The 15,856-nt window shown below is 31.8% G+C and overlaps 1 protein-coding gene across 1 annotated transcript in view; it reads left to right on the top strand.

Annotated features, from left to right (window-relative positions):
• LOC124370611 overlaps positions 1-15,856 on the top strand; it is a 99,149-nt gene that overhangs the window by 69,464 nt on the left and 13,829 nt on the right. Inside the window, exons 2-4 of the mRNA XM_046828905.1 lie at positions 12,537-12,757; positions 13,023-13,216; positions 14,253-14,430. Coding sequence (XP_046684861.1) covers positions 12,700-12,757; positions 13,023-13,216; positions 14,253-14,430 — 430 coding nt within the window. The 5' untranslated portion in view covers positions 12,537-12,699. The remainder of the gene's footprint in view (positions 1-12,536; positions 12,758-13,022; positions 13,217-14,252; positions 14,431-15,856) is intronic.

Below are 15,856 nucleotides of genomic sequence, written 5' to 3'. Positions count from 1 at the left end.
GGTAGTGATATTATGAAGGAACAAATTTGTAAAGAAAAAATACATTGTTTGTTTCTTTGCCAAAAGCTTGGTGTCTCTCATCTCCCAAAACATACTAATACCTTTTTCAAATGTTCCTCAACCCATAAAAATCATTTTAAGTTTGAAAATATATAATTTTATTGTTTTAGTTTTTACTCAAGGAGCTATAAATACCTACCATTTCTGCCTGTATATCCGGCCAATCGATATCTCAAAAACTAAACGAGGTGTGGATTTGAATTTTGCTTGAATCTTTATTCCTATGTAGAAAAAATCGATAGTGAATATGCTTCAATGAATTTGGCTAAGCGTTAGTTAAGGGTAGCACTCTGCAGTATATTTGGGATCGGATTAAGTGAAATATCATAAAACTCCACTGCAATGACTTAGAATTTTGCTCGTTTTGCTACCACTGAGAAGATTGGAAAAACCTATTACAGTTTTAGTACAGGTTTTTCGTTTCTTACGTATTTCACTAGAATATTTATCTTTAACATGTTTTGAAGTTAGGAATTTTTTAAATTTGTATTCTGGAAGACGAAAGCAATGATTTGCAACAAATATTTATTATAATTTTTGGCAGATTTGGGTTCATTTCAGCGGGATCTTCCCTAAAATCAACTTATTTGTCATGTCGTACATTATATTTATTTCAATTTATTGATATCTCTTCTATTTAAGTTCATGTAACTTAAAGCAGGTACATTAGCCTAGCAACGAAACATACTCGTACTTAAATCATAAATTAATATATCAATAAATTGATCATTTAATAAATAAATTTGATAGTGTACTTATCTTTGTCAGTTGTAAAGTATCACAGAACCTAAATTTACAAAACCATTTCCATTTTAATTCTAATGTTTATTACGTGTATGCAAAATACAATATCTTAAAATGCGTAATGAAACAATATAATATTAATATAATTGTGTAAATTATTATGTTCAGAGAATTATTGTTAAGGAAGAAACGTTTTCTAGACTTTATAGCAGAAACCGAGATATTCGCTAACTGTGGGTTTGGCAACACTGCACCTGAGACTGCTTGCTGATTGAACACGGCTCTGATTGATTGGCTTGACATTCAACGCTGATGAGTTCAGTAGACCGCAGCGTTGTCACACATCTCAGAGATCTCTATATTTTTGTCTCAAGAAACAAATTTATAAATATGGTGTTATCATTAAAAACAAGTATAGTCGTAAAATAGTTGTAATAATATTTGTTACGTTCTCTGTTTCTTACACATTCTTTCTTTGCAGACTTTCACGTTATTGTTTATAAACTAAAATCATATACAATGTTGTTATGTTTATATTCAAGTTAATATTTTTGGAGTTGGTTTATTCTATATGTATATTCTGTGGGATCCAATGATCTGAATAAATTCATACAGAAACAAGCGTGCAGAATAAAAAAAAACTCGTAAACATGCATAACTAATTAAGGTTGTGCTAAAAAGTAAATAGACTCCAGGTTAAGGCATGTTAAGCCAAGATTAATTCGTAATTTGAGCGTTAGCAAATATTATCACTCGATAGGCTAGACATTTAATTTCTATCTGTCTGTCTATTCGTGCAATATATTGAAAACACACTGATTTAATATAGAGTTATAATTGTGCGTGAAGCTTCATTTGTATGTAGCCACCCCCATGAGTTGGACAACAGCGTATGTCACTCCATGGAATTTATACTCAATACTACAAAAACACAAATAGTTTATTATGCTATTTGAACGGTAAAATTGACTTTAAATAAGCAAAGCTCTCTATTTACAGCTTAAACTAAGGTAATCATAGTAGTATACAATTATTTTTATTCCTCTATGTATTCCAAGGCACTGTACTATTCTTTCAAAACAAGAAATATTTTAAGTTTACTCAGACATTCCCTATCATCAGTGACAGATAAGTAAAGTAAGAAGGCAAGGAAATAAAAGACGGATGCAGGAACATAAACTCTATGTCTAAAATATGTTGTTATTTTCTAGGCAAAACCAGGTAATTTCTATTTCTTAAAGAATAATTGTGCATAAAATATAGGTGTAAATTTGTGACAGTGAAGAGTTGGGGATACTTTTTTTGTATAACAAAAAATATTGAAGGGTATATATAGACGAAAATGTTCATATATTATTCAAGCAAAATGCGTGTTTTACAAAAATGCATATGATTTAATTTGAAAATAATCCACATAGCTTTTTTCTGCTGACGAAAAACGTATTGAGAGTTTGTGTTCTCAGACCCTCAAGTAACCAATCTGTAAATAATTAAGATGGGTTAAAAACCGGCATAATAAGTGAGCTATACAATTTTCTCAATGCCAAAACAAGACGGTCTTTATATTAAAAATAAGTACCTTTTTGGTGATATTTCGAAATATAGGGTGGTCAAGTATGGTTCTAATGTAGTTAATAAAAGGAAAAGATTATAAAATATAATATCATAATATTTGTAGAGTCAGTTGAAGTTTAGGAAGACTTTCTTAAACCAATATTAAGAAGACTGGTTTTAGAAGTGATAACAAACAATATCGTTGAACTATCGCAACAAAGAGCTAACTTGAACAAAAGCCTAGACATCGTGGTGGATAGATTGCGGTCAGGTATGACAAGAGAAGTATCATCTGCGAACAAAAATAATTTGGAGTCACAAAAATGTTGATGAATGTCATTAAAATAAAATGAAAGAGGCCAAAGGACCCTATATATTACTTTTCGTTCTCACAAAAGTAGTTTTCTCAAACATCCCCTATCACCAATACAAGATATTTATACAAGAAAGCTTTATAGGGGTCTCAGAATCTATCTTAGTCTCTCCTGACCCTTCAGTCTCCGATGTCTCTTTGGTGCATATCCAATAATGAAATTTGCCTGATTGTTATTGAAGCCAATTACGTATGCTGGCAAAATATGTCTTTTGTATATCGTGGGTATGTAAAAATTTCTTTTCTTTTCTGTATGTCTGTCTGTCTATCTGTCCGTCGTACATGCCAAGAGTAAAATGAGCTGGAGACTTAACATTTTGTTTGCAGCTTCAGCGTAGCCTTTTTTCGTTCTCTCGAGACAAGAAGCTGAGAAATTTCATTTAGTCTTCTCCACTGGACCTTTCCACTGTTTACGAAGTGACATATTCTGGATGAGTAGTGGAGGATAGGAGCCGTCTCTTGTTGAGATCCGTGAGGAAGGATTTTGGGCATTAACTTTAGTGCCGTCTCCTTAGAAGAATCGGAGGCCAGCTCTGTATCTCTGTCTCTCCAGTCAAAGCAGACAGGGGGTGACACTTCCTTATGTCTAGGCTAGCAACAGCCTTTAACACCTGGGGAGCCTCAGCAACTGTAGGGGTCATCGCACACAGTAGACTAAACCTATTTACGCTTGCACCCCAATATCTCGACAATTATAGTTAGTGATGTGCCACTATCAGACATCGATAGGGTTTCATACCACTACATACTGTTTGATACCATAATGAACTACAAAAAATTTTCCTATATTGATTTAATTTTGCCAGACTTTTCAGAATCGAGGATTCCATTGTAAGGTAATCTTACAAATGAGTAAATATTTAGCTTTTTCTAAACAGTAAGTACAAAAATAATATATGGTAAAAGATTTAGAAAAATAGTTAGCCAGTATAAAATATTTAAATCTAATTACATTAAATTTTTATTATTAAATGTGATAATAGAATTTTTAATAGGCCCGTCTTCATTATTAATGTTTTTCTTTATTTTTGTTTATATAAAATACTTCCTAAGCATTCAAGTATGTTGTGTTTGTAACGTACTTTAATAATAGTAAATGTTTATTAGAGATGATGTGTCCAGATTCAATACAGTGTTTTGCAATAGCAGATTTTTCAGTCCTTCCATATTTTATATGTCAAACGTGTTTTTTGAATCGTGTTTTGATGTTACTTTGTGTTTGGCCAATGCACAATTTCTCACAGTCATTGCATTTGATTTTATAAATTCCTGATTTGTGTTCGTATGAGTTTTTGCCTGGAATTTAATTGTATTTGTGATAACTTATTCTTTGTTTTGTACGTGATACATTTGTTTGTATGCTTTTTAAATGTTTTCTGTAATTAATTTGAAATGTTCCTGTAATTTGTACAAATGAATTCCGGTTTGTTGTCCTGAAGGGGTAGTAATGTACGAGTATGTTGTTAATAAGTTGTCTGGTGTAACTGTTAAAAATATCAACATCTTTTATGAAGTTTAATTCTTTGCCGTGCTTGTCAATAGAGAGTGGTGTATTTAAAAGTCTGAAAATAATCGAATTAAAACTAGCTCTTTTTTGAGGTGGGTGGCTAGATTCATTAACAATAAATATATCTATATGTGTCGGTTTCCTGTAAATTCCAAATTTAAACTTTGTTTGTTTTATAATTACTAAAACATATAATAATTGTATACTATTACATTGTTGAACTGCGTATGTAAGTTTAATGGTAGGGTAAAATAAATTTAGGATCAAGGTTTTCATTTTTATGAAATATTGTAAGGACCATCATCAACGTATCGTATTACCTTTCTCGGTTCAATATTAGTTTTAGCTCTAGTTTTCAAATAACTCATATAAATATTTGAATTAAACATGAAAGAGGATTTCCCATTGCTGTACCATTGTTTTGAGGGTATTCTTAAAGGCCTTACAAAATTAAATTAGTATTGAAAAATGTGCTGTAATTCATTAGTGGTATCTAATGAAAATATTTCCAATGGTCCAAGAAAATTCATTCATATAGTTGCCCAGATTAAAGTGCCACATCCGTTTTTGCTGTACCCAGTGTAGGTTCAACTGGAAGGTATAAACCAGCCAGAAGTTAATCCTCCTAGAGCAAAGCCTTGTTACATGACACGTGATGTAGAATACGCCGACCTTGTATCTAATTAAAATAATTAATTGCAACAAAGTAATATATTTGTAGTCTCCCAACTTCATAATACGGAATTAGTATTTCATTAGGGTTTCACAGAATAAATGTATTAATGAATCGCGCAGTGCAGGTAGTTTTTTTTGAAACGTCAATGTATAATGATAGTCTACTGCATGATATTCACATAATGTTCACGTAGAGTTTGACTTTAGAACACATTCAAAGTGCAAATACAAAACAATTTGAAAATTGTCAAAGACTTCGTCCCCAGACGTTTTATATTACTTTCCCTTTAACTTATGTATGACTAAAAGTAGGCTATCATGTTGCCGACCAAGTGAGATCACGTGCAGTAAACTGCTTTCATTGTTTAATTTCTCCGATTCAAATACCACGTGAGAGACTTTAATTTATTAAACAATGAAATCCACTTATTCCGACATTGACGAATGGCGTGTACCAAACAGTCATGTTACACACTGTCTTAATATTGTTGAATTTGCAAAATACGTGTATGTTTTATTTTTACTTTTGTTTCTCCAATAGATGTTTATTTATCCTGAGCTGTGCCAAAACCTAAATTACATTACTTATGGTATTGTGCATGAAAAACGTTTGTTCTATTTGGGAGCTAAATAACAATTACCGATGTTTATACTTTTGTTTCAATTCTGTAAATGTTTAGATTACTGATTCTGTTTACCAAATTCGAGTTAAGATTGTTAGCTCGGTTCGTTCGATATTCAATGGTAGACTGCACGTCCCATATCCGGCTTTTAGTATTTCTGGTTTGATAGTTAATAGGGTACTTATCTCTTGCCTACCAGTTACTCATTCTGAAAGAGCTGAAGAAAGAATTATCTGAACTTTTATCAAAAGGATAAATCTAATGAATTCAGAGAAACGGTTAGAACTTTCCAGTTCCAATGACTACCACACTCTTCTATTTTCTAGTAGATTAAATCATACGTTCTGGAGGGAAGAACTGTCTTCTCCCCAACATACGGGCTAAATAGGGACTAGAACTGTCTTGTTTCATGTTATATCGTTGTTATATATTATGTTAAACGACTTGATTTAGTGATAACGGGAATGGAATGTGTCCTATTTATTTATTTATTCTTCTAACGGAACTACACAACTAGTACACATAAATAAATTAAAAAGAGTAACCTACTGCTTTTTATAATAATATATTTTAGCAGGATTACTTGAACAAAACCAAGGGCTAGTTGAATATTTGTTCTGTTACATTGCATACTACTTGTTCTGTACAGGATGAAGTCTTCAACCTATAGGACGTGGATGGCAAGTTGCGAGGTATTATCTTTTATGTTGTATAATAATTAATTCCTTGTATAGAGGACAGCGTTGAGTTTAGTCCGATAATGGGGTTTAAAACCTTCTTACAAGTAATATATCCCCTCACGTCTATATACAGTTGGCTAATGCCAATGTATTGGAGCTTATTTTAAAATTTAAATCTTATGATTAGGATGAAACATGGATAACTTGTAACATACCAGTATTCTCTGGGCCATTTTAAATACCCATGTTCTATTGATTTTCTCGAAAAAAAAATCCTACGATCTTAAGGACAGCCAGCCGAATTGACTGGTTACATAATATGAACTGTTTATTTACACAAAACCAATAGCTAAATCACAATTGATCATTTCTAAATAAGATATTTCAATTATTTATATACAATTCTGGATATTCAGGTTTAAATCGTGCCAATTTTATTAACTGTTATTTGTTATTTTTAAGTAAAATGCAAACAAAAATAAAGTTGAGGGAAGGGTTTTGAGTCAGTCTTGTAATGACTTTAATTTTTTTAAATGGAAGCATTCAAAGATTGTTACCCATTTCTGCAATAAAGAAGGTATCAGTAATAATAAAAGACAAGATCTAGGTGATTTTTCCCAAGGGAAAAATGATTGGTATGTCATGATCTAATGGTCCTATACAGATAAATCGTACGAATAGGAGGCAGAGTTTTTCGGTTTAATTGTATAATAACCATCTTTGTTATGATGAACTTAAAAGAAACATAGAGAGTTGTAATTTTCTGTTATTTACTAGATTTCTACACAATAATATACACCAAAAAGGAGAATTCATCGATTGTCCATGTCTATTTAAATATTTGCTAACATTATCATGTAACCTAAATCCATTTTAATGTTGGTATGTTTGCAATTTACAACATATGCTGTTTTGAAGATATTCTAAACGAAGCTTGAATTGATTTATGATAAATGCGTATTATTTATTATGGTCTCCCTAACCTCTCTCAAATCATGGTAGTTTACTTAATAGCATAAACTGCATTTTTCATGACCTACATACATAAATTAGATACTTCGTTTGGTCATTATTACCTAAGGAATGTGATTTTTTTTAAATTCAAGTGATGAAATATCATTTCAGAGTTATAATACAAGGATTCCGATTCGTTGCATTCTCGTTCCTTGCTAGTTTGAGAGGAACGGCCCGATAACGTTCACATAGATGTAAAGCTGTCAATGGCAGAGCTGCCAATAAAAGCCAAGCATTATCTTGGCCAGTATTTGCACTGGGATTGTGTTAAACCAAATTTATTGTCATGGCACTTTTTTATATAAAAAGTGTAGGTTTAAAAAGTGTAGGTTTTACAAAGAAGGTATACAAAATAGATGTATCACATTTACTAAATATCAGAATACTATAATAATTGTAAAAATACAAAAGAGTGTAACCTTCTTTAAATCGAAATAGTTCCAAACCAATGAAGCTACACATTCGCAAATGTGAGTTTTTTTTATTTTTGAGACGATCATGACGTAGATTAAAAATTATATGTTATTCTTATTATTAATTCAGTTAATAATTTAAGTAATCTTATTTATAAATAAATATTTTGATATGAATGTAATTGAACAATATCCCAACCTTTGGATTAGGTTTCTATAACAGATTTAACTAAATAGTTCTGCCGTTGTTTGCATAAGCTATACAATTATTTTTTCAATTAAAGTTTAATTTGTAAAATTTAATTTAATTTTTAATATTATTAATAATTTTTTACTTTATCTGCAACCACAAATTTACCAGATTATTACTGCCATTAAATCCTCAACGACACTATAGGCTTTATAGATTTCATCCCACATTTTAAATCTTCTTTGAAGTAAGTCCATATGGAAGGTAAATGATCACTCGAAACAGTAAGTACAAAACAGTTATTGCTATTGCTATTTCTGTTACTTCAGATATTTCTGAGTTTTCCATCCTTGTTTTGTTCACAAAATATATAACTTCGAAGCTTTGTTATTTGTAACTGTATTGGTTTGTTAGGGCCTACTTAATAAATGCCTCACGGGATAAACAATATTTTGTTGCCTTCCCTTCTGTTATTCATGGACATAGTTTCATGGGGTCAGTTTTTGTTGTGAGTAAATTCATTTAAAGTTTTGTTCTACTTTTAATATTCATATCACAAAGTGAAGTGTCATTTTCAACTTCGCTTGTTGTGTACCAATAATTTAGCCACGATTGTCCATTTAATAGCTACTTTTGGCCATCTAAAACAATATTAAGGGTTCCAAGAAGTTAGATTGCAATCTGCATTTTAATACTTCCTCACTATTTGTTCCTCACTATTATGGGTAATTCCAGAGAAATTACAGAACATGTAAATAAGCACAATTTCTTTTATATACTTTCATTTAAAGACTTCAGATATTTTAGTGTGTCCACAAAGTGGCTAGGTAATACAGTAAGCATCTTGACATATAATTCTGTTTTAATGTGTTGCAATATTATACATTTTCGTAGGATAAAAATAAGAGGTATATTGTAATGTATAATGTATACAAGTACATTGAATAGATGGATACGCTGATTAAAACAATATCAACGAGAATGAGAAAAATTTTAAGGTATTGATATATGACAGCTCTATATATATATATATATATATATATATATATATATATATATATATATATATATATATAAGTTATTTGTCACAACGGTGGGCAGAAACCAGTAAAATTCAGATTAAGGTACGAACTAATCTTTGTTTGAGTTCATTGTAGTTCAGTAAATATGGCTTTTGCAGTTATATGACAACTAAATGTAACTCAACTATTGATGCATGTCACAACGATGGGCAGACAATAAAGAGAGTTTCTATTAAAGGCCACAATTTGATTATCCATAACCATTGATTGAACTCACAGCAATAATGCAGTATATGTACGTTTATTTTTCTGCCTGCTTCAGATGAATGACTTATTTTTTATGTAAGATGTGTTTTTAATTGGTTGCTCAATAATATACTTGAGACCCTTATTTTTCAATTCGTACCAGTGATATTTATTTTACTTTTAGAGGTTAAATAGTTTTGAAGAACAGTACTAGCGGTTACTTTAGAATTCAGTGACGCTTCCCAATTCAAAATCCTCACCTCTTGCACCGAATTCTGTTATTATACTTTGTATCCATCATAATGTTAATTTAAAATTGATGATTTAACCTAGCAATAGTTACAAGTTTTATTCTGTGTTCATTCTTTCCACTGTTGGTTTCCGTGATTAAGCACGTTTATGGGTTTAAATCCTGAGAGTATAATAAAGGAAGAACCAAAGAGAATGAATGGTTTGTTTTTTACACGAGACGTGTGCAGAGTCAGGGATGTCTGGGTGTGAAATGACCCACTAACACTCGTGTGCCAACTGTTGGCTTTCTTCCAACTTCACACCCACCGTCTTTTTTGTTTATCTGATATACGAGTATGCTTAGTGTTATATATTCATTCCCAAGGTGTGACTATCTGATTAAGAACATTTGTTTCAATATATTTTATGAACCATTCAACAACATTAGTGTCATGAGATATAAATGCCATAGCTAATTTCTTGTATTAATAGATGTTTCGATTGATTTTACCCCCAATACCGTACTCACTTTGAGGAAATCTACAACTTGAAGCCAGTTAATGATGCTCTCTGAGAATTCCTAGTAAATAAACCTTCTTCGAAAGGCTCCTTTATATTAGATGAACGATAAGGATGAACAGCGAGTGATGGGATCTGTAGAGTCCGCACATATTCTGCAATACTTTTGGCGACTGGAACAGTCAGATTAGTGGCCATCAAGTTTAATCCTGTCTAGTATTTTTGTGGTCCTTACTCCAACGCCAGTGATTTTTGCAGTGAAATTTCATATTTTTGTATGACATTTAAAGCTTTCTTAACAAATTATTTCTAAAGTCTAAATCTTACTAATTTCAAAAACCTAGGATGGAAGTTACAAATAACATTCCTTCCATAAGATTTCCAGTTCACACTGCGTAGGAACATTTTTAACACAAAATAACTGTACATAATGGCAATTATTAAAAATTAATTATACATTTTAGCTTCCAAGTATCATCTTCGGTCAATAGATGTAAAATAGAAACGTTAAACAATATTTCAACGCGGTGAAGCGGAAATCTTATTATGACTCCCGTGACATTATTTTGGGCTTGTAATTGTAAGCATGAAACCAAAACAGGTAATTAACTGAAATGGTTTTCATTAAAGCTTAAACGAAAACATTGTCATTAAATGACAAAAGAAAATTCCGGGCTTCAGTTAAGCTATTCAAAGTACAAATTTATTTTACGTAATTTACGTAACGTATTTACGTAAAAATAGGTTTTGGTTACGCTGAAACTCTTTTGTAATACTTGTTTTTGTAATGGAAGAGAAGTAGCTTATAGAGAATATAAAGTAAATTGTTACCACAAAACTGTGATGTTTTACACACCTAGGATATACAATAATATGTACTTTTTATAAGTAACTAAAGGCATATACTTATGAAACCTTTTATTTTACCGATGGAAAGTTGCTTTTTCAGTTCTAACGCTACTATTTACCTCTTGCAGTAATTTTGTTTGAATGTTTGGTTAGTGAATTTAACTTCAAATATAAATTGAGTCATCTATAATTGTCTACTCGGTGAGAATATCAACAGAATAGGTGTCCCACAAGAGAACTGGACATTACTTGGTATTACTTCATGCAATTGGACAATGATCACATAAAATCGAGAAGGTCTGTTTAGGAGTTTAGGGAGTATAAGTGAATATTAACTATTTATCTCGAGAATAATACAAATACTGGGAAGGAATCTCACATATTGTCTACTCGGTGAGAGTATTCACTCTTGCTAGTAACACTCACATCACTTCACGTATGTTCGCAATCACATATGACTTAGCTCAAGCGATATTCAAAGTCTCATTTAGTTCTAAAAATTTTAATTACAGATTAATATTACAAATTATAGTGTTTTAATTCGAAGATAAGTAATATGCTTTTTATCGCGTTGTCTATAATCTACCTCATACGATAGAGATACTCAGTTCTTAAAACTGATCGTGTAAAGGTTGCTCAGTTCGTATATTAAAATGCTATGCATCCTCAGTCCTAGAGGATAATCCTACAGAGCCTGTCCAGTTCGTGCAGTAAGAAGTTCTGCAGCCTTAGTCCTTAAGGTTGACCGCACAGAGGCTGTATAGTTCGTATAGTAAGAGGTTCTGTATGTTTAGCCCTTAAGTCTGATCATATAGAGCCTGTCCAGTTTGTACAATAAGAGGTTCTGCGTCCTTAGTCCTACAATATGATCCTACATATGAGGCTCTGCAGCCGTTGTCATCTCTTGGCTGACCATGTTCTGTTATTTGACTTATATCTAACATATTTTAACTTGACGGAGTAGTTTTGTATATGTTTCAAATACATAACGATATTTCACATGTCTCAATCAATTTCTAATTCAGGAGAACTAGTGATATCTAATCAGGAGATTCCCTGTTAATTCACTTCCAGTACATTTTTAGCTACTCGGTTAATCCACTGTCACCATTTGGAAGATATGCAGTGTAATTTTGCAATGTAGTTTTTTGTATTGTAATCTATTCGGTAACAGAACAGCGGCATTCTTACCTTATCTTATCGCATCCCGATACGCCAAGGGGTGGCCAGTCTGAAAACATTCTTTTGTTTTAGGCAACAATGAACCTAATTTGATACGAGTAACAGGGCTGTATGTTTTTCCACCTGTAATTATGTCAATATATATGTTGGTTTAAAACATGTGCCTAAAATATAATTAAAGCAACGTTGATAGTGAATAAAAGATATTGGAGAATAGTTCAATGCGTTGGTAGTTAATTGATGTAAGTGGTCCCTTAATCATAATGATATCTATTGGGTTCTAATGTAAACGACTTATTTTTAAAGTTGTATGTTTACTGATCAACAAACTAGAAATCTGACTATTAATAACAGAAAATTATTAATACTAGACACAACATCTTATTTTTTGGAGGAATTATGTTGGAGATTATGTAGAGAACGCAATCGTTTTTATAAAAACCCTTACTTTCTATTATAAATTTCTACTAGATGTTTATTTCATTTTACAAAACTTAAATTTAAAAAATAATATTTTTGAATTATTAATAAATTAAAATTTTTAGTGCTTAAAACATGTTATGAATTATTAGTACATGTTTTGATTTACTAATACTAATGTTTTAAAATTGTGCTTTGTACGTTAAAATAAGTGCTTTGCACGTTTTGTTTCAGGTGCTGGAAATAGGTGTATCTAAACTGTTACTGAAGAAATGTACAACTGACTGGATCACTCGTGAGATGTATCGTCTACAGACGGTGATGATTTGATGATGTCACCGCTATGATATCACAGGTCACGTTAGGTTACCACAGTTACCGGTGATGCCCCTGGACCATGAGCGCCACCTTTCTTCTGCACGTTTCCACTCTGCTCTCACTCTTCATCTCCTCAGGCAAGTTCTTCAGTATTTCTTTGAAATATATTCATCAAATTGCAGTGTCCTATGCTTGGGTAAAATGTTAGCAAGGTTCTTAAAGCTTATTATTACGAAACAAACATGATCATTTAAAGATCTTTAACTTACATGTAACCCGAACGCTTCTAGAAATAAACTATGACTTTTAAGATTTTAAAAAGATGCTATTGATTAAGATTAACTTTCCACCCAATTCTGAGGAGGGCCGATTGAAGTATATAATGATCTTGTTTTCTTGCAGCGATTGAGGGAGTGCAGATAACAGGTCTATTCGTGCCACCGGAGGTTCAGAATGGCAGTGACCATGCCGTACTGGATTGTGAATACTCCCTCAGACCTGAAGAGCTACAGCCCAGCTCTGGCCTGGTGGTCAAGTGGTTCTACAACAACAGCCCAGCTCCGGTCTACCAGTGGATCCCCGGCAACAAGCCTCAGGTATCAACAGCCATCCGTAGTAGCAATATAAGTAATGAGCCCAACTGCGCTTAGACAAACATATAAGAGTCCAGTCTACCTTAATTACAGGCAACAAAGTTGAGATATCAAAAGCCATCATTAGTAAAATAACTGCCACGTGGTTTTAGACAAACACATTAACTGCAGTGTACCACTTAATCCCAAGTATAAGAATCAGGTATCAAAGGTCTCAAATAGTAAATAAAATTAATAATATGCTAAGTGGTTTTACATAAATACGTTAACTCTATTCTACCACTTAAATCCAGGCATGGAAGCTCAGTAATAAAAAATGGTGTAGTAATATTGTCGTGCCAAATGTAGATATCTAGATTACCAAGAAGAATCTTTTTTAATATTTTAAAGTACTAAACATTTTAAACATTTTTAGGAATCACAGGCTTAAATTTCCGTAGTCCTTAAACTGAGGTATTTCATCAGACTTTTTTTATTTTGTTTAATCTAAAAAATGAATGCCTTTAATGACTCCTGGTCTACGGAGAAACTATCTTAGTGTTCTTAGACGGTATGTTCATTATTAGTTGGACATGAATACACAAACTGGAGGTTATATGATTAAAAAGAATTACATCATATTTCAGTTCCTCATTACTTGTAAATTACCGAACTAAGAAAGAATTAATCCAAGAATTAAAAAATATGACTGATTTCTTTTAGAAACCACCAGTATGTGAAGGTGTTCTCATCCTAAGAGATTCAAGTAAAAACACTTTAAAAATAAACAGAAGTTTATACCATTGGAATGTGTATAACTCCAAAAGTCTCAATAATCGTAGAAGAAATTATTATTATGAGCAATTATTAGTGTTACATGTAATAAAAGATTAACACTCATTGAAAATGTAGGCATCGAGTGTATGACGACCTGACATCTTAGTTTGATGTTCATTGCGTCGAAATAATAAAACTGTTATAAACTGTGACAATCGCGGAATGTTGGTTCTAAGGCACGTTGTGTCAATAATTATAAATATAATCCTGGCTATGTTTGCAGGATTTGGGCGTGCTCAAGGGCAGACTCAGCCTGGAGTACCGCGCTTCTCAGCACAACGGAACCGCTCATCGTGCTCTCTACATCATTCAGCCCACGACTGACCTGTCCGGGGAGTACAAGTGTGCGGTGTCTACCTTCCACGAGGAGGACTTTATGAACAAGCGCATGCTTGTTTATGGTGAGTTAAATACACTACTTACAGAAATACAAATTTGTAGGTGTTGAGCTTCGTACTATGAAATATGCTTCTGATTATATTTCATATTAGCGTAATTGTAATTTTGCTATCACCGGGGTATTGACACCTAATGATTGGAGGTTGAACTTTTTACAATGTCATCTTCTAAAACAAAATAGATTTACAATTAAAAACGGTAATCTATTTTTATAAACTTTAAACTTAGTAAAGACTTTCTTATAATGAATGTATTTAAAATCCAATAAATTATATTAATCCCTGCATTACTAAAATTAAAATGTACAATGAAAAACCAATTGGCTGGTCAAAGCACTAACACTTCCTAAAATACCTCTTAACATTTAATTTTTAAAATTCCCCAGCAAACATTTACAGTATATGTAGAAAGTGGGTATGCTATTATTATACTTGTAAAAGTAGAGACATCGTTTATACAACTAATGTAAATAAATGAATTATATTAAATGCAAACCAAAATCCAAAGAATACTTGAAAAGGGTAGTCAGAAAATTTTATTTCTAGTTTGATGTGTATTTTTTGCAAATGTTTTCAAGATATAAAAATATTAGTTTTTGGTCTATGAAACCTATTATGAAATATACGCTCATCTATGTTTTAATCACAGGAAAAATACGTATATATTTCAAATTAGCGAGTCAATGCGAGATATGCGAATTCTCCCTAAAAAGCAATTTTAATTCAATAAATTATTGGGCACTAATAACGATTAAAAATAAAAGTTAGATAATTATCTGCACTTTATAACTATTCCTACGTGTTATGTAGCTTGGATTATTATAAGTGTAATGATAATATTAAAGTTGATTAAATTTGTTTATGTTTAGAATCGATAAAATCACATTTATTTCCAATTCACTCTGCTGATCTGCCGATTTCCGTTGCCGGTTTGGCTTATCGCTGAGTTCAGCATATAAAGAGCCGAATGGATCAGCGTAGTTATCGTGGGATGATTTATTATCAGCTGATTCTGACAGATCAACTGCTGATCGCGCCTTCATTATCTGTTTGTTTGTCGACTAATTATACAGTTTGAAACCCTTTGACCAGTCGTCTGCCAATAGATAGTTTAATTATGTTTACTATTCACTGGAAACATTTAATAACATTTTACAACCGAACAAGCACATACGTAATAAACCATCATTGAATGCCAAGGTACAAAGGACATGGGATAAACATTTATGTTGAACTCGATAAACGTTAAACAAAACGATAATTATTATTTAAATTTATTTAGGTAATTTCATGGAATTGTTGTTTTAAAATCATCTAAAAATACAAATCTACTTAGTATTTATGTTAGCAAACGTATAATCAAGGTTTTCTGTTTAATAAAAGCTTTTGTAATAAAATTATTTACAAAAAATTGTACAAAACATTTACT

This window comes from Homalodisca vitripennis, chromosome 1 (genome assembly GCF_021130785.1).
Source record: "Homalodisca vitripennis isolate AUS2020 chromosome 1, UT_GWSS_2.1, whole genome shotgun sequence".
Classification (NCBI taxonomy): domain Eukaryota; kingdom Metazoa; phylum Arthropoda; class Insecta; order Hemiptera; family Cicadellidae; genus Homalodisca; species Homalodisca vitripennis.
The sequence above is the reverse complement of the archived record's forward strand: the minus strand, read 5'-3'. Positions and strand labels throughout refer to the sequence as shown.